At 39.5% G+C, this 19,924-nt stretch overlaps 1 protein-coding gene across 1 annotated transcript; it reads right to left on the bottom strand.

Annotated features, from left to right (window-relative positions):
- On the bottom strand, nt 1-18,577 carry ppp1r14c (protein phosphatase 1, regulatory (inhibitor) subunit 14C). The gene is made up of 4 exons (XM_014994544.2): nt 18,215-18,577; nt 5,638-5,721; nt 4,449-4,481; nt 1-3,030 (listed from the first exon to the last, which is right to left on the bottom strand). Exons 1-4 carry the CDS (start codon nt 18,449-18,451, stop codon nt 2,956-2,958), a joined length of 429 nt encoding a protein of 142 aa, XP_014850030.2. The 5' UTR covers nt 18,452-18,577; the 3' UTR covers nt 1-2,955.
- Nucleotides 18,578-19,924: the final 1,347 nt, after the last annotated feature.

The following is a 19,924-nucleotide window of genomic DNA, read 5'->3' as shown; positions in this document are numbered from 1 at the left end:
TTCTGCATTTTTTTTTAATTTATTTTCATTATCAGCAAAAAAACAAACCACACACCACATTACATTTTATAAACAGGAATACTCATTGTGGATGTACAAAGTAAAAGTTCAGCTTAAAACCTGAATAGGTTATTCCTAGCATCAGTGATGAAAGCAATAGCATTAATCATTGTAAATGTATAAAAAGGAAAGTGTTTAAATTTATGAAAAAAAAAAAAACAAAAAAAAAAAACACAACTTTGGGCAAAAAAATGTTTCCCCCTCGACATGCTACTTTAAAAATTCATGCAAATGTAAAGCTTTCTAAAACAGTCACTTTCAAATCACTCTCCACATGAAATCCAATAACTTTTAAAATGTCAGCCTCTTGTCCCTGAACTGATCTTTGAGAGAAAATAGTTTAGATGACCTCAGCAAAACTGTATCCCAGTTTCCATTAATGGCTTCACCTGGCAAACATGCAATCTTTGTTACCCGTTATATCTTTAACTGGGCCAGTACCCACTGAGGGGAAAAAAAAAGAAAAAACCCGGTTTTAAACAGACATGTTTCTTTCAAACACATTTCTCTGGCATCATTCAACAGTGAAAACGCTTTTTTATGCACAACTAAATTCTGGGAAGAACATCAAAAACAGCACCATTTTAAATTTTTCCTGGATTCTTTCCAACGTGACACTCACGTTGACTCCACAGTAATTGATCTACAAAGTCATACATCTTAGGCAAGTCAAAAAAAAGATGTTTTTTTTTTTTTTGCTTAAATATAAGGTTATACTCTATGAATCTCTGTTGTTAGCATGCAAATGGGTGTCTCTCTTATGTTTTAATCCAACATTGTTCTGCTTTTTTCCTTTAGAAGTTGATGGATCCAGTGGCAGGTGTTAGCCTGCCCCGATCTAACTGGTACATCTACTTTGAAAATTACTGAGCCCAAAGCCTTAATGCGTGATTGTATCAGACTCTACAGGTTTGTTGGTGTAATAAAAGGCCACCATCATTAATTGATACCTTCATCCTTTTAAACCTGGTTATATGCAGTTGCAACATTCTCTGCAAAATGCAAACGCCTTAAAGTTTGTATTCACTTAGTTATAACCTATAAAACAGTCTGTTTTAAAATTCAGCATGAAAATTCTGACTCGGGACACATGACATTTTGGACGTGATACATTTAGCACACCCTCAATTACAGAACATGACTGATTGGAGTGTTGCCTTTCAAATGGATCTAAAAAGTTACCACACCCCTGTTTGAATGGGAGATTTTAGTGATGCTTAAGCTTTTCCACCGTTAATATGACCTTTAAGCTTCTCAATCAAAAAAAAAAAACTTTTGCATTTTAGGGAAATTTTGGTGTTAACACTAAGTAAAATTCAACAATTGTAGTGGGTTTTTCCATGTCACAGAGAAAGCCATGGTTTACGTAGAGCTTTTAAATCGTCAGCAGGATCCCAACGTCAAAAAGTGTCAATCACAAGAACACAGAAGACAACTTCACAATTTTAAAGGGCAGTCGGAAAACTTTGCGTGGTCTTGATGCATGAGGGCGGAGTGACGGTAAAACCCAAAGCAGCTGCGACAAAGTATTATCTTGTGGATGTGCAACCACATTATTGTTTTTTACCCCCAAAAGATGCCAATATTTTAAAAATTTTGTTGTGGACACATTAAAGGTGGAAAACACTCTGAAATAATTTATCTTAGTCTCATTTTTTTTTTACATCACATAACTCTGGTGTTTTAATAGGGGTGTGCGAACTCTTTGCAACCAGTGTACTGCATGTTGGTTTCAGGGTTTGACTTCATGGCATTTACCCTTCAGCTGTCTGTCGGTAGCTGAGGCTTGCGTGAAGTGAAATCATCCTGAATGTCCTTAAAGGCAACATTGTCCGTTATCAGAAAAAAGACAACATGTTGGCGGAGGTGAATGAAACCAATGAGAATAACCTACAACGCTGGAGCATAAATGGTCACATCAGCCCTCAGACGGAGCACGGAGAACACGATCAATGAAAGGCTGCCAATCATACAGGTTTTTGTAGTCTCGAAACGGAGAACTGCAACACCCATCATGCCTTGCTGAGATGAAAAGTACAACATTAAATAACTAGCAAAAATATTGGTAGTGTTTCGTTAATAAATATGTCGCCACTCCAATCAGAGGTTTTACATTAAAACAATGGACTGAACAGATTAATTATGTATAATTATAATGCTCTGTGCTTAAAAGTCAAAAGAACAGCTCTCCTTCGCATCTCATTGCACTGATGTGATGTGGACAAAAAGGTTGACGAGAAAAAAATGGCTGAAAACCACTTTTGACTCACGTGAACAAGAAATGACCACATGTGTTTTTTTGTTTTGTTTTGTTTTTTCTTGTGACGTAACAGCAGAGACTCCAGTAAAAGAAGAAAAAAAAAACTTAATTATGAAGAATTGTGTTTGTATAGAGCTACAGCTAATTGTGCACCTACCGTAACTTTTTTTTTAACCACCTCCTTTGATTAATTTCTTTCTTGTTTTGTCTTAAAGTTTTTTTGGAGTTTTTTCCCAATTCTTTTGGTCTTAAAAAAGTGTGAGCTGAACATCTAGATTTAGGTGGTGAAATTCTTGTTATAAACATACTCGTTGTCCAGGCACATTCCTGGTCTTGACATTTTATCCATTACTCAAAACACACACAGATTTTTTAATTTCTTTCTTTTCTTTTTTTTTTTTTTGCCTAAGTAACTGTCAACAGTCTTATGTTATCATGACTTGTAATCCTCTGTGCTTTAAAATGAATGATGGGTGCCAGATTATGGATATCGTGGTGCATGTTGGCAGATTGCGGGGTGTTTCCTAGAGTTTTGATAAACAATTCTGCATTATGAGAGTTCATGTTGGGTGAGTAAAGTAGGTGAAGCTGTAGTGACGTAGTTTATGGTTGGTTGATACTGGACAAGTAAGCCATTATAGGCCCTTCTTGGTCGGAGCGCTGAGCTTCCTCATCCCCCTTATCCTGCACAGCAACTCACTGACAAAGTTCTGAAGAAGAAAAGTAAAACAAAGTTAGTCTGCTCAGAGATGCAAATTAAATTCAGTGAGGTGACTAAGGAGTCATTTGAATGCTTCCAGGAAAATTAAGTCTTTGGAGTTGCTGGCTGGATTTCGCAAAGCAGACAATTCCTCATTTCGATTAGTAGATGGCTGCCAAAAATTCCCAAAATAAGGAGCTTAAAGTCATTTTCAGATGCACAAGAATCAACATAATTTGTGTATTTTAATGGCCTACAAGGGTAAACAAGCTAACTGAACTAAAATTATTTCAGATTAAACACACACACTAGGACATTTAATTATTTAATTTAATTAAAACATCAACTTATTAAATATTAAGACATTTTTCTCAAAAGAGAACAAAAAAATATCAATGCAGAAGCAATCAAAACGCCAATACATTTTTTGTTTTCATGATTATTTAGTAGCTGGTGTTTCAGAACGTATAGGAGCGTGTAAATCTAGATTTGAAACCCTGTGAGTGTTTGATGAAACTAGCTTTTTCTGAAGTCCATAATTTTGAAAGAAACAAAGCAAAATTAGATGCTAAGTAAAGACTACTGCGACAGGCACTCTCAGAATCAAGCAAGAGGTTATATCGAGGTCTGGTGTTGGTTATTAACTACCTTATTATACGGGACGGTGCTCAATCTCCAATTCCAGATGTCTCCCCCTTCCTACCTGCATTCATCTTTTACCCAGCAGGTGTTTTTTCATTTAACCCGAACAACCCTCTCTGCCTCATCACTCCCCTTCTCACCTCATGTCTTTAATCTCCTGTTATCTTCCCCACTCTGCCTTCAAGAAGCAATCTCAAAGTCCTTTCACCTTTCGTTCACATTCATCTTGTATATCAATTACCCCCGGTCTTTCACTTCTTATTTCCACTTGACTGAGGGGAAAGGTGTAAGGGTAGCTGTGTGCACCATTTTTAATCCTGAGAGTGGGTAGGCACAGCCGAAATGTTTACGGGAAACACATTTAAATGGGTACAGAATCGTTTTGAGTGTCAAACATTGGTTTTAGGGTTCGTTGTAGATTACAGTAAAGCTAAATATAATTAATTAATATATAGCTGTAGCTAAACAGCATTGACCTTGTAATAAAACCACACATGGTGATGATGACAGATGGGGGGGAAAATTCACCATGTGTGGAATTAATGTGATTGGTTTTTAAAAGCTTTAATCATGCAAATAGCCTAATGCAACCTCATCTAAAACCAGACTCTTATGTCTCTGAACACGTCAGTGTGAATATTGCAGGTAATGAATATTATGAAGTCCCGTATCAGGTAGCTTATTTGAGATTGTGCGCGCATAGTTAATTAGGTATTCATTAGCATACAAGAATATGGTGGGTGCAGGCTTTGGCTCTAATGGTTTTTGTGCTCTAAAGAAGCTCACCTCTGTGGGTTTGTAGCAGTCTATTAGGGATTCCTGTGGAAAAAAGAGGGGGGTGGGGGAGAGAGGAGCAGTTGTTAGGAGATTAGAAATGATTTACAGATGTTTTTAAAACCTCTGCAGATTCTGCACTTTTGACTTTTCTCAACAGAAATTCATATTCTCCATTGGTTGTTGGAGTCTAGCCTCTCTTTATTCATATGAACATATGTGTATTTAAATAAGTGTCCAAAAGGTTCTGAGATTTTTAAGAATAAATTGCTAATTAGCAAACTTGAGGAACGTTCACAAGTCATCTCTCTCAAGTTAAGTCTCAAGTCTTTAGGGACCGAAGGAAGCATGCTCTCAACAAATGCATGGCATGTATTCTGTCAATAACATGGTACATATAGCATAATTAGGCCCAAACTACTATTTTAATTAACCAACATGGTTCTTCTGATTGGAAGTAATATTATTGTTTTGGAGTGACTCAGCTGATAGGAAATCCGTGAAGAGGACAAAACGAGGAACTCATCTCTAAAGAGAAATCATGCAAATCCCAGTAGAAAAAAAAAAAAAACGGTCAGTAATTAATGAAGGGTTTGATTGCTGTTATTATCTTTTGAGGGATTCATGTCTCATTAGCTACCAGAAACAAACTCTCTGGCAACATGTAAATACTCCAGGGGTTTGAGAAAATGTACATCCTGTAAGGATTCTGTTTTGGTTTAACACAGAGATTTATCAGTGATCTTCTATAAACCAGACAATATCGCCTCAAAAACATCAAATATTCTGCATTAAAACTGATTCAACGTGTATCAAGTATCTATTTTACATTTTTGTCTGTCAACAGAAGTAGTTTATTATACTATTCTTGTCTAAGCAAAATTTCAAACTTTGCCACATGAAATACACAAAGCCTTACACAACAACACTTGAAACAAACTAATAATATCCACGTTTTATTTATGGGTATTTAATTTATTACAACATGTTTATTTTTTACCAATAGCCTTTATATTCACATGGTATTAACAGTTAAATCTATGCTGAACATCCAGACTGCTTATAAAAACCAATCAACCACCACATCTCTATAAAGGATTCCTCATTCGCTCTGTGACCAATCATCTCTGCTAAAGACTTGTAGATACACACAACCACAAACACACACACACACCAAAGAGGGCAAGTACACTACATTTACCTGTAGTTTGCTGGCTCTCTCATCATCACTGTTGACCTCCAACAAGTCATCGATGTCAATCTCTACCTCTGGCATCTCGTCCTCCTGAAACACAAGAGAGCCCTTTGTTAGAGAACAGATGGAAAGGCTTTAAGTGGGCAAACAAGATGACAAAGTAGAACATTTAATTTAAAAAAAAAATGCAACTGGAATATTTGCGTTGGCAAGAGGCTTATAAACACCCAAACCGCTCTGTGTGCCCGCCTGCTAGGGACATACATCATTTGGAAATGTCATTGTGCCGGGGTTGGGCCGTTTAGCGGCTCAGTGGTTGGAGGCTGCCTTCAGCTCAACACCACATCAAAGCCCCAATGGTTTGTTTTATTTCGCCACAAGGTTTTTTGCAGACGAAGCAAGCAGGGAGGATAAACCTTTCCCTCCCAGACACCGCATGACGTGTTCTACAAATGCTGTCCTTTTGGGAAGCGTCGAGCTAAGGCTCTTAAAAGGAACTGAGCCTGAGAATCCAGTTATTTTTCCACCCCTGTTTGCTTGACATTTGCAACAAACACTTAAGCATCTGCTGCTGTCAAACAAGTCAACGGAGATATTTGATCACCTTCCGCTATCTTCCAAGTGGGTGGTCAGGTTTTTGTGAGCAACTCAGGCAAAACTCTGTTTTTTTTTGTTTTTTTGTTTGCACATTGTTCTCTTCATTACTTTGAAACAGAACCTCTGTGCTGAGAATATGCTCAACTTACTGAAAGCATTATTTTTCAGTCATTTTAATGCATTACCTCAGATTTACTAAACATTTTGTACAATTGTGTTTGTAATTTTTTTTCAAATGCTCATTTATTTTCTTTAAATTATATATATATATATATATAATATATATATATATATATATATATATATATATATATATATATATATATATATATATATATAATTTTTTTTTTAAGCTATAAGGCCATATTTCCATCTTTGTTTCACAAAGATTAAAATGAACCCCCTTCCTGAAGCCCATCAGGTTCAATCTAACGTACAGAGGGACAGGAATGTTGCTCACAGCAACTTACTAACCATCGTTTCATAACAATGGCCGTGAGATCATTTCTCATCTCTACTGCTAACACAGCAACGGGGATGTTATCCAGGGCTTATGTGTATGTGTGTGTGTGTCGATCATATAGCCAGGAGCACAGCATGGTATTAAGACAAAGAGCATTAAAGCACGGATGATATTAGCTCCCAGAATTGTAGTCAGTCAGCTTCGTTCTGTGTGGGCAGGGTAATAAGAACACACTGGAATCAGTGCAAAACATAACCATTCAAGTAACAATGCAAAAAAAAAAAAACATGCATTCTTAAAGTCTAACGCTAAAATATCGCAAATGCAAGATTTTGTGTTTGCGAGAACTATGGACGAGAAAGAAGCAAGCCTGTGGAGCAAATCTCCATAAAACTTGGGTTTAATGCTTTAATGCTTAATAGTAATGCTTCAAGTATCAGTTGAAACCAGATTTTTGCATACACTCCATTATCTTTTTCTGTCACTGTCTGACATAAAATTCCCTGCTTTGCCCTAGTTTCTGTCTAAAAATATTTGTTTGCTAAAAGCCAGATTAATAAGTGTTTATTTTTTTATTTATATTTTTTTTGCATTTTTACATGTTTTAACCTTTATACTCTGAAGTTTGCTTATGCTTTCTTAGTACTTGGTAGATTTAACTTTTAAAACATGTTGGATATCCTTTGGCAAGCTTCTCACAGTAGTTTGCTGGAATGTTGGCCCATTCCTCCAGGTGAGCTGCTGTAACTGAGTCGGGTTTTGGACCCCACCTTCCTCACATACAACTTTTCAGCTCTGAGACAAAAGGGGGCTTGAGAAACAATCAGGAAAAATTTTGAGTCTTCTCATAGGTTTTAATTGAACTAAGCTCTGGACTTCTACTGGGTCAATTTCTTGCCAGAAGGTGAACCTTTACCCTGGTCTGAAATGATCTATAGCTCTAACAGGTTTCCTTCCAGGATTGCCCTCCTGCTATCTGTCAACTCGGACCATTATCTAAATCCGACAGATGATCTAAAGTAAGTTGATGACTCCACAAAGTTTCTCCCTTGGAGTTTGAGGACAGGAAGCAAAGGTCAGTCCCCTCAGTCTTTCTATCAGTCTGTTGGGGTCATCACTCTCTCACTGACCTCTGTGAGAGTCTGACTGTTTCACTCGTCAGCAGGCAGTCCATCACCCTACATCCCTGTGATTGGTGATGACAACACACATGGCTGGAGTGTGAAGCATGACCGTGGGCAATTGCCAGGCTGCATAAAAAAATAAATAAATAAATAAAAAATTCTTGATATTCAAAGAAGCTCTTGCAGGAAGACACTGCACATATTTAGTCCTTCACAGTGGAGTGTGAGTAATTATAATAGTATGAACCATACAACTACTCCCAAGTAGATCATTTTTAGTGCCTGCAGCAAGTAAAGTTAATAGTGACTACAGACAACACAAGCAAATCAGCTATTCAAACATTTTAAAATGAAGAAGCAATTGATAAAAGGGCACTTCAATCCTTATTTGCTACACGTAGAAGTAGCAGTTGGTTATTTTTTTTGCATTTCCATTTGCAAATGAGAGAAATAATGATGAAAGACATGGTGTGTTTAGAGGACGTGCACAAGGAGCAGTGTTTTTTTTTTTTTTTTTTGTAGGCAAGGCAACTTTGTGAAGACTGTGCGCGAGAACCAGCAAAGAACTGAAAGCCCAATAGAGAAACACAAAGCTGGACTGTCAGCCCGTGAGCCTGGCAATGTGTGCAGACAGCTGAGGGCGCATCTGTGTCGGGCTTGTTTTCATCGTCGACTCAGCAGCCAGCAGCGTTTTCAGTCTGGTTCATCCGCGGTGATGTGAATCTAAGCTAATGCACGCGGCCCAACCCTGTGAGTCACCACAAACTCCATTTAGACTTTATTCAATCAGTATCTATGAACAAGGTGCGAGCAATTGCTTTACTTGAATGAGTGATTCACCGACATCCCTATTCATAACCCTCTTTACGTGAACCGGACCGGCTGGTTTCATATAATTGCAGTTCCAAAGTAGATGATTATCCGCAAGCTAATGCAGTCGTGTTGATAGTTTCAGTCCATAAATATCCCCAGGTCAAATGGACTGTTTTTATTTCATCAGCTTATTAAAAAAAATATGTTTGGATCCAGGTGTTTACAGATACGCCTATCTTCAGGGACGTAGTTGTTGTTGTATGCGCAAATGTTGTTTGTCACTGTGGATTCAAGATTCTGTTTTCCCTCTTTCTGCAGGTGTAGAAGCAGTCTTCTAGAGCGTCATCTTGTTTTCTCTTTCTGCTTCTTTACATTTTCACTTTTAACCCCACCTCACTCCCTTTCTTCTACTGAAAGTGGTTGCTCTGTCACATACACTCCCAGAAAAAAAACAAAAAACATAGAGGTTTGTGGCTCTGATTTTACAAATATGAACAAAGTTCAAGAGGCATGAATACTTTTTCACCTCACTGAAGGTAAAAGGCAAGGAAAAAAGGAAGAGAATGTAGATCTCCGTCCAAAAGAAGCAAACATACGGAATCTAATATTAAATCCTAAAATTGTGATCGGTACAAAGCAAAACCAAGCGAAAGGATTAACTGGAATAAGAAAGACATACAACTCAGATACAGTGAGATGAAGCGAGCACCGATAAGTGGGTCATTGTGATGATGATGATGATGATGATGAGGCGAAGGAAGAGGAGGATTGTGCAACGCTGTAAAATCTCCCAGCTCAGCTTTCTTCCTCTATATTCTGCCACAGTGTGTCACATCAAAGTGCCGAGGAGCTCAAGGTGGGCTGAAATCATCCCCTGAAATTAAGTTATTAAGGGTGGAGGAAGTGAAAACACAGAGAATGGACAGTGTGTGATGGGAACATTACTCTGAAGATTCAAGATGAGGGAAACGGACAAACACTACAAGCAGTTCGGAAGACGAGGGAGACTTTGCCAGGTTACTGTTCAGGCCCTCGTGGATTACGTGGCTCTTGGCCCTCCCTCCCCCAACTTTCAAGCACCCCCCTGTTGTCGTTTGGTGCAGCCGTTTGCTGAAACCGTAGAGCACAAACGATGTGACTTTACTGGGTGATGCTAGCAGCTGCAGCCACAGCTCTTTCTCACGCTGATTCAGCGACTCCAGAGGACACACTACATCAAATAGGAGAACTGCTAGAAAAATCCTAAAGTTAACGTTGAAAATATAATTAATTAGCACGACAGTCACCCTCTAAACTTCTGTATGCATAAAATTCAAAGCATTTACCCCCAACTGTGAACTATTAGTGCAGTAATACCACTGTTTTCAAGTGGATCTCTAATATTAGCTTTTACGTCAAGCATTTCTGTTTTGTGCGCTGTTGCCACTGACGTTTATACACACCATTTCATAAAGTTCCTACTGCCCGACATCAAGTTAGACTGGTTAGTCAGTCAGTCACCAGTTGAGATAAAGCTGCCAACAATTAAACCTTTTTACTTTTTATTAGAATAGAAATTACTCTCATGTCAGTTCTTTTGTTTCAAACTTCCAGTCAGTTGAGGCAGGTTCTTCCTGTTTATGGGGAGCTTTTACTACCCACTGTCGCTTCGTGCTTGCTGGAAAACAGAGGATTGTTTGAATGCAGGTGATTGTTTACTGTCATTCCATGTTGAATGGCAGTAATTTCAATAATGAAATGAACTTAATGAACTTTGATAACTAGGTTCAGTTGAAATGTACGTGTTTTTGAATTGAAATGACTTTTTTTTTTTTTGCAATGCCGTGCCTTGACACCGCATGCTTTGAATTGGCCCTATATGAATAAACTAAATTAAAATTGAACTAAACATTTCCTGTTTTAGGCCAGCAAGAATCATCAAAAATATTTTGATTGGAGAAGTTCCAGAATGAGATTTTTTTTAGAGAGCTTTTAATTACTTTCTTCATAGCTTCATGCATGTATTTTATAGTGTATGTAAATGTCTGGTTTCACCTCTTTTTTTGTTTCTTTAGCTGCTGAAAGCTGTATTTATTCCCATTAGTGATTCTCCAATCCACCATAGTATCATATCATTATTTTCTTCACTGTATTAGCTGGGTAAAGGTACAGGCCTTGTAGTCTACAGCAAATGGGCTGTTCTTCCATTACTCAGTGTGCAGCAGATATAAAACCAGGCTAGACATGTTGAAATTGTGCATATTCCAACCAGACTCTACTGTCAAGCTGATCACATTACAGTCATAACTCGAGTAAACACAGCATGCACTCCACTAAGCTTTTATTAAACTTTTTTCTGTATGAGCTCAGAGGCAGTTTAATGGATGTTTTACAATCTACAGTTAATTATTCTTAGTGTCTTCTATGTTGTAACTAATCCCCCTCTTAGAGCTCTTCATAAACAGCTTCCATTAGCAGCCTCACCAACAGCTCACATCTACACACAGTGGCATGCTGTTGCTAGACAGAATCACCCCCTTGGTTAAAATCATTGGATATACTTAAGAGTTAAATATTTCTATTTCATTCTCAATCAGGAATATATCAGACCTGGACATGTAAGGCAGATAGATATACTGTTACTGTACTCGAATGCCAGACAGTTCTTCCCCGAGGCAAATCAATCGACAGCTGAAGCCAATGCAGACCTTTGCCCTCAACACAAAGCGAACGCTCGGCATGAAAACATAGATAGCATTGAGGTCAAAAGCAGCCAGCCAGCCAGCAAATAGACCAGGGTCAGAGTACTGAAGAATGTATTCAAATGAAAGGTTCCTCCGTTTTATGAAAACTGTAATGTAGGTGAGAATTAAACCAAACTAGCTGGAAATAAGATCCAGATTGGTTTGAAAAATGAAAGCACTTCCTTACTGAACCCATGCAATTTAGCTTTTTGCATGAGTCATTTTGCACATGCAAAGGTGGATAAACAACAAATGCATGTGTACACTCTTGAATAGGAGCTCATCCGTCTGGCTTTTGAGAGTCAAAACTACCGTCGGCCTCTTTCTCTTTGCTGCAAATGCAGATGCTGTTTTGCATCTCCTCCTCCAAGCTCAGAGCGCACAGAGTGCGAGTCAATGTTTTTATACGGCCTGTTTATACCCCTCCTGACAGAGAAACCAGTAATTAACCAGATCTAGTAAGGATGAGGATAAAACGACTGAGAAATGAACTGATTTTAAAAGCGAGTTATCGATCAACCAATCAAGTTTATAGTGCATTTCACCAACAAAGCAGTTCAAAGTGCTATACATCATAAAAACACAAAAGTCAACAATTAAAAACAGGCAATTTGTCAGGATTTCATTCATTGATATTAATTTAATCCAGGCATATCTTGGCTGAAACAGCCGACACAATAATATCTATTCCTCAGCAGCATACAGAATTGCATTTCAATGTGCTACAGGTCGCCGTTTGATTGGTTGATATCTATTTGATTGAAACCCACATGGAGAGGGAGGGAGCGTCCTGGAGGGAGGATCACAAAGTAGAAGTGCAGAAGTGTGAAGTCAGTTGAGGTGGACGAGTGCAGACGGTGAGAGGAGGACAGAAAAATTTAGCACGAGCAAAACCGAGCAGCCAATAAACACACCATAACCTTTGTGCTCAGTGTTGATTTTTGAAATTGACACTCGGTGCTGCCAGTGTGTCTCAGCAGCTGGTGGATTTCTGCTGGCTGAGAGGCCTCCTTGTCAACACCTCTGATTTGTTTAGCAGCAGATGCGCGTGTGTAGGTGTGTGTGTGTAAGTGAAATGTGTGGACGTGTGCTCAGACACAGACGCTCGACGGGTGTCTATTTTTATCCATCATATCTAAATTTCCAAGCATGGATATCGCAAACAGAAGACTGACCTTTCTTCATTTCTCAGTCCGTGGGTCAGTCAGTGCAGCAGTAATCATTTAATTAATAGCTCCAATTCTGATAACCAGAGATGTACGTGGAGTTTACAGTGACTTGCAGAAGCCCTTACCCATGGAACCTTTTCCATATTATGTCCAGTTACTTCAAATGATTTTTACTCAAGTGATAAACCAACACAAAGTAGCACATAATTGTGAAGAGGAAGGAAAATGACTCTTGGTTGCATTTTCTTCCATCAAGACACATCTGCAGTGCAGACTAAAGTCTTCTCATGTTTTTTTCAAGCTAAGCAAGCTAAGGCAGATGCAAAATGTAAGCAAACAGCAATTTTCAAGTTTTCCCACATTCTCAATTAACACATTAATATGCCTGTCTAAAACATCCCATTGAAGCTCTTGCTGTATGTTTAAGGACACTGTTGTACTTGATGGATGTCAAGTAGCTGCAGACTCTAGCAGGTTTTCTTCCAGCCCCGCAGTGATGTTAGCACCATTTACCTTCTCATCTACATCAGTAACCCCATCCCAGCTGAAAAAAAAAAAAGTTAAAGCCTGGAAGGTCCACCATGTTTCAGGGATGATTAATTCAAGTCAATGTGTACATTTAGCTTCCCACCACATACAACATGTAGACCAAGTAACTCAGCTTTTGTCTCTCTTAGTCAGAGCATACCCTTCGACATGTTTATTGTCTCCCCTCCATTACTCCTTAAGCTGGCCTGAACAGGTTCACAGGACCTCTTCAGGCCTTCTTTCTGCAACGGCTTTCTTCCTGCCACTCTCTAAGAAAGGCCAAATTTGTTGAGTGTCAACAGATAATCCACCTGAATTATGGTTCACTGTAGGCCGGAGTTATCAGGGGCCTGTGGGCTGCTTTTCTGGTTGAAAAGAACATGGCAGCCACTTTCGATTTTGGATGAATTAATTGTACATCATGCGAAATGTTCAAAGCTTGAGATGTTGTTTTATAATTACATATTTTCTTCTTCGGGGTTGCAACGTCACAAAGTGAGAAAAATCTCGAGGAGTATGAATGTTTTGCAAGGCACTGAGCTTGTTTGTTTGTTTGTTGTGTGTGCTCATAGCATGATGCATTAAGTAACTCTGTATGTAAAGTAATACTCCTGTCAATGAGTGCCGATGTGTGTTTTCCCAGGCATGCTATTGAACCGATCTAATGAGTTGGGCTTGAATTCTACTCCTCTGGTTCTATGTGAGGCTCATGTGGTTGCTCTTGTTCCTCGGCAAAAAAAAGCACATGACAAGCACAGGAGGGGAAAAAAATCTTCCCGTCTGACTCAGGAGATAGGAAGCAGTGAGAGACAGACAGATGAAACGGCATCACTTCAAGGGCAGAAAGGGCAAGATTTTCTTCAAGGGCAGATTTCTGCCCTTGAAGTGATGCTTGAAGGTTAGAAATCAGGAACAAAATACACATTTCTTTGTTCCATACACATATTCATAAACACAAAAATCACCTGAAGGCATTTTTTTTTTTTACACAAAATGCAGTTTCGAAATTAACCTGCATACCTCATATAATCCATGGACAACAGGGATGGCAGTCAGAAGCAATGGTATCAACCACAAGAAGATGCTTCAACTCAGGAGGTTGTTTTTGCTCCATTTGGTCTGACCATGTACACTGACCTGTCAGATCACTGTCATGCTCATCAGTTTATGAAAAGTCTCCACTGCGCATCTGTTAAAGAGTAGCCCAGCATCTTCAGCCTAAAAAAAAAGCCACATGGCCTCATACAAACCCACAGACAGTAAAAGCCTGAGGGCAGAAGCGTTGTATACCAACAGACCCTGAGCTGGAAGAGCCACTGAAAAGTAGGTCATTTCTTCCACTCATTTGGATCTCGAAGGCATACACATGACACAACATGCAGGAGTCTATAATGGATTTACTGCTGTCCAGTAAGGGTTTATGTCTCGCATTATCTTCATTGATTGCTCTTAGACAGACAGATCCATCAGTCCGCTGACACATTCTACCTTTTAATCACCTAAAAAGGACCTCAGCATTAGCAGGCACTCAATTAAGAGTCCATCTCATCTATTAAAGAAGAGAAGGAGTGTGGTGGTGGGTCGGTAGTCACAAACTGACAAGGACTTTTGTCTTCCTTTGTTGAATTAGTATACACAGTTAACGCATAGGGGCTGATAGAAAATGCATATGTGAGAAAAAGACTTATTTGTTCAGAGAAAAAAAACTGCAATGCAAAGACAAAGCAGATTTAATGTCCATCTTCTAGGTAACATAGGGGCCCTCAAGGTTCTGTCTTGCTTTTATGTTATTCTGCAAACAGCTTTGAGCAGTGACCTTTAGCGTGCACTGGTCTGGTCCGCAGCCGAGTGACAAGCAGACAGAACGGGGCTTTGCTCTCGAAAAGAAAGAGCAAAACTCTTGCTTTATAGGCCCTTCTCTGATCGAACCATCACCTTTCACATATGTGCTCATGTGTGGAAAACAATGAGTTAAAATGAGCTGTAGACCAAGGGGTGGCCAAGTCCAGTCCCTGAAATCTACCGATATCCTGCAACTGTAAGACGCCTTCCTTCTCCTACACACCTGAATCAAATGACTCATCAACAGCTTTTAGCACCGGAGAACCCAGCTGAAAGGGCCGGAATCATTTGATTGATGTGCGTGGAAGCAGGAGTGCATCTAAAAGCTGCAGATAAAAGATCTTGAGGGCTGGATTGCTTTGTGATCCTGTGCTACATGAATATTGATTAAACAAGCAAGATGATGTCAATATTTTCAAAGGTCTTAAAAGGCGTGACACGTTCTGAACCGCAAATTGCATTACTGATGGAATCCGTTTAGCTTATTTGATCACATTTCTGCCTCAACAAACAACCTGACTTCACTAACAAACTCGAGCCCCTATATCGTAGTCCCCAATGTACTATCAGGTTTTCTTATGAAACTGATACAGTGGATGACCTTTCAGCAAGAACAGCATAGTCACCTCTACATGTATCTAACACACACATGCTTAAAGAACACTACCGAAGCCAATTTGGGTTTCAAAATAGGGGTATTTACAACGGTGTTTGGAATGTGACGTCCCACTTACAGTCATGGAAATAAAGGTCACTAGTATGTAGTAACAACCACCTTCTCAAACACTAGAGGAGGTGATTGACAGCCTTAACAATGCACTGAAAGTACAACATGTCGACATCGTCAGGGACTTGCTTTCACCACCGGCTTTTATTGAAATCCTTCCAAATCCCGGTTCAGCCCAGGCTCAGGCTAATAACACTCTGGTTATCAGAGACCGGTTGGAGAGCCGGAGGGGGATCATCATGGGATATTATCTTATTGGCTAAGTGAATAGATATGAAGAGATGTCCTGATGGTGTGTGGATGTGGACACTATATGGAAAGAGGTCAAATGGACAGGATTATCATGCAAGAGGGGAAAAAAAGGAAATATTTTGGCTCCTAATTAATCTAAAATTCAATTTGCATTAACTACATCCTTTGCTGATGGAAGTCCGACATGCAGCCAAGAACTCAGTCAGCTTTGAACTGTTCAGCCATTTCCAGTTGGAAACAAGGCTACAGCTTATTTTAGCTCGAAAAAGAACCACACCAGAGAAATAAGCAGGGCTATAAAGAGAGGGAGAAGCTCACAAACAAGATGACAGACATGAAACACTTATGGTATTTTCAGCATGAGGGAGGCAGAAGTTCGGAGCTTCACACACATGCAGAGTTTATTAACCTCACGTGTGGAAAAATATTTGCATTGCAATGCTCTCTCTCTCTTATTGCAGAAGGGAAGGTATCGAAACCTGTTCTGGCAGTTAGTGGCGTACTGTGATTTTTGCCTGAAACTTACTTTCAGTACACAATGGACAAATCACTTGGTATTTTGGCACGCTTTGTTTTGATAAAGCCACAACCTCTAAAGGATTGAATAGGGAGTGTTTCTGATAGACCAAAATAAATGGCCAAGTGAAAGAAAAAAATATATTTGATTTTCTTTTCAAATAAAAATGTAAAAAGTGTTACGTGCGTTACTATTCAGTCCTTTGGGGCATGTCTCTACCTGTAAACCATTCTTTGATTCAACTCATTCCAGTAGCTTTGGATTATGTTGAGTCATTGTTCAACTGGAAGGTGAACTGGAGTCTCATCTGTTTTCCAGCCTTTAACGGCTTCTCGTCCAGGATTTGCCATGTTTTCGGCAACATCCGTCTTCCAATAAAAAAAATGACCAGCTTCACGTGCCTGCAGAAGAAAAGCCTCCCCACAGACTTCAGTGTTAGTTCTTCTCTACATTATTATGGCTATTAATCCCTTAAATGGCTCCTGTGCTCCTAGGCATTTGTGATGCTTTTTACTGGTTCATGTTTTTTTTGTTTTTTTTTAAACCTGAGAAGCTTTTGAAGACAACCTTCACTGAGTAAACAGGTGATTTCTAAAGGCAATGGCTTTGCACTGGTTCACATTTCACAGACGCAACATTTTCTTTTCAATTCACAATTAAGCTCTAATTCATGTTCCTCCATCACATAAACTCCCAATAACTCAAGGTGTGTGTACCCTGCTCCACCCTGTTCTTTTTATAATCTCTCAGTGGTGTAATCTCTTTGTGGATTAAACCATTGATAGATGGAGTGATCCACGCATATATAAATATATGCCTGACTCAAAGTGACAGACGTATTGTGTGTGAACATGTGCGTTTGGGCAGACCCTTGGCATTAGGGAGGGGGTTGCGAGCCAGAAGAGGCGATTGGCTGGCGAGGAGAGTCACAGCATCAGCACATCCTTTAACCCAGTGCCCTTCTTTCCATCTTCTCAACACCCCCACATGGCAGCATAGTGTATGTGGCAAACAGGAGAGTTTATTGGGAGGGGGATTTGCTGCTCTCCGTACCCCGACTCACACTCTCTCTCTCTCTCTCTCTTTTTTTCTTTCTCCACATGCGCACACAAGGCCTCCCCTCCCCCTTTTTTAAAGTGTTAAAGAATGCGACGTGCAGACGTGCGAGCGCACAGTAATTGGGATGGCCAATATAAGGCGCAGGGACAGATGCACCGCAGAAAAGTGCATATAGGTTAAAAGGGCTAAAACCGTCGCCACATAAACGTCAAACTTTAAAGGATATTGATGAAAGGGCTGTTATTAGGGTCATTTACGAGAAATGATACGGTCTATGTAAATGGATGCACACAATATTCCTTTTTCACAGCTGCAAGCTTCCTTAGAGATGAGGTTGGGGGGGAGAGGGGTTTACCGGTGCGTAAACGGAAAACCATGCGGTTTCTCTGCTGCTGCTGCTGCTGCTGCTGCTGCTGCTTTTCCTCCCCGGCCCTGAGAAATCAGCCATGCATCCTTTGCTCAATGACAGAGTCAGATATAACAAATAAAACTCTCGGAGCTACAAAAGGCACATGTCCGAAAACCTCAGTGTCTATGACGCGAAGAAAAACGAGAAAGTCAAGCTCCTTGACGTGAAAAGTTGATGTGTCATATTGTTGTGATTTTGAGCTTCCGAGTGAAAAACAGATGAGGCGCAGCTCTGATTGAGTGACACAAAAATGACACAAAAACATGCATAAAGTAACCTGCATTATTCATCCCGGCTGTCTGTCTCCTTGTGCATTTGAAGGGACGCCCACTGACAGAGGGTGACCCGTCCTTTACTCACCTCACAGTCATACAACTTGCTGAGCTCGTCGATGATCCATTCCTCCAGCACCAGTCTCTTCCGCAGCTCCTTCCTGTCGTACTTGACCGTCACTTTTCCCTGCTTCTTCTGCACCGGGTCCTCACCGTTGATGGGGCCGGAGCTCACGCAGCCCACACCGGGGGGCGCACCTTGGAAGAAGACGCGGCCTCCTGCGGTGGGGAGAGGGGCACTGGTTTCGGTGCTGGCGGCCGACATAGCGGGATGAGAGGGCTTGTTGCTTGGATATATGTGTTAATGAAGTGGATAGGAAGGGGAGAGGGAGAAGAGAAAGACTGCGGAGCTGCGCGGCAGACAGGAGAATGTGCAGCAGCTTTTAAACAGTTGCTATTTAAAGCGCAGCGCCGTAGAAAGCCGAGAGGGCGGAGCGAGCGCTGCAAGAAATGCTGGATGGTAGACGCTGGGTTTGAGGTGAAATGAAAAATAATGACTCCAAATACAAAAGAAATAGTGGAATATGGAGGCGACAATGGGGCAGAAACGCAAAGGAGTTTTTGATTAACCACAGGGACGTCGTATTGGCAGGTGACCGTGTTTAAAAACGAACATATTCAAAAAATAAAATAAAATAAGTCCGGTTAACAGACATAAATCATTTTTTGCAGTGAATCTTTCGATTTCCCTCAATGGTTTTTATTAGCGCACCAGCGTTATTGACAGTTGCGCCATCAAGAGGGGGTAAGGAGAACAATTTGCTTCCCATTTCAGACAATCCCATTATTTACAGGTGCATACATCAACGAACACCGACAAGTTTATGTATTCCAAAAATTTAGTTCAAAATCTGAAACTCAGATCTGTTACACAGAGTGATCTATGTTACAAGTTTTTAACTTGCAGCTCACGAAAACTCGAAAGCATAATAAAATTCAAGACATTCTATTTTAGATTTTGTCGCCCCAGAGACTATTAGTGCCAAAATAAATTGTTCAAGTGTTCTTGCTTGTAGCTACAAACAAAATCTCAGTATTCTTATTAACATTCTTCTCATTTAGAGAAAAAGAAAAACTTGGCGAAAGAATTTTTGCGCCATCTATTGTCTGAATTAATCCATAACTCTATGAGAGATCAGGTTTTATTACTGTTTGAATTGTTCGTCACTGAGAGATCTTTCAATAAGTTTTCCTTAATTAAATCAAATCTCATGGCTCAAAATAGATACACTCCTCATTTTTGGAACTGAAGTCAAATAAATGTAGTTAACATTCAGGAGTGGCATACATTTGGTCAACAAGTAAAAGGTGATGGACCCTTGGAATTTTCAAGAAAGATGGAGATAAATTAAAAATCTTAAAATACATAATGTAGGTACAACACAGCATTTATCTATCATCAACCATATTTCTAAATCTTTTGTTTTCATTTTGTTCTAAAGACCACAAACCTTTTCTCAAAACCAGACTTTGGTGCGTTCCATAAACTACACTTATTCAAAGTGTGTTGTTCAAAAAACTAGAATTTTTTTCCCAGTACAGTTTAGTTTGTTTATTTATATACTATCAATGCAAAATAATTATCTCGAGGCCCTTTTACAAAAAAAAAAAAAAAAAAAAAGCCAAATCAATTAGATTCAATTCAATTCAATCACACTAACAGATTCAAAGGCAGTTGCATTTGAATTTGAACACACCTCTTTCTTAGAAGTTTCTGAGATTTCCAAATCTGTTTGTT

Source organism: Poecilia mexicana, unplaced genomic scaffold (genome assembly GCF_051168715.1).
Source record: "Poecilia mexicana isolate PSO_F unplaced genomic scaffold, ASM5116871v1 scaffold_21, whole genome shotgun sequence".
Classification (NCBI taxonomy): Eukaryota; Metazoa; Chordata; class Actinopteri; order Cyprinodontiformes; family Poeciliidae; genus Poecilia; species Poecilia mexicana.
This window is presented reverse-complemented; position numbering and strand designations above follow the sequence as displayed.

Coding starts and splice junctions, on each gene's coding strand:
- ppp1r14c (XM_014994544.2), bottom strand. CDS start 18,451: ATGTCGGCCGCCAGCACCGAAACCAGTGCCCCTCTCCCCACCGCAGGA. Junction 5,722..18,214: donor GCAAGTTGTATGACTGTGAG/GTGAGTAAAGGA, acceptor CTTGTGTTTCAG/GAGGACGAGATGCCAGAGGT. Junction 4,482..5,637: donor AGAGAGCCAGCAAACTACAG/GTAAATGTAGTG, acceptor TTTTTTCCACAG/GAATCCCTAATAGACTGCTA.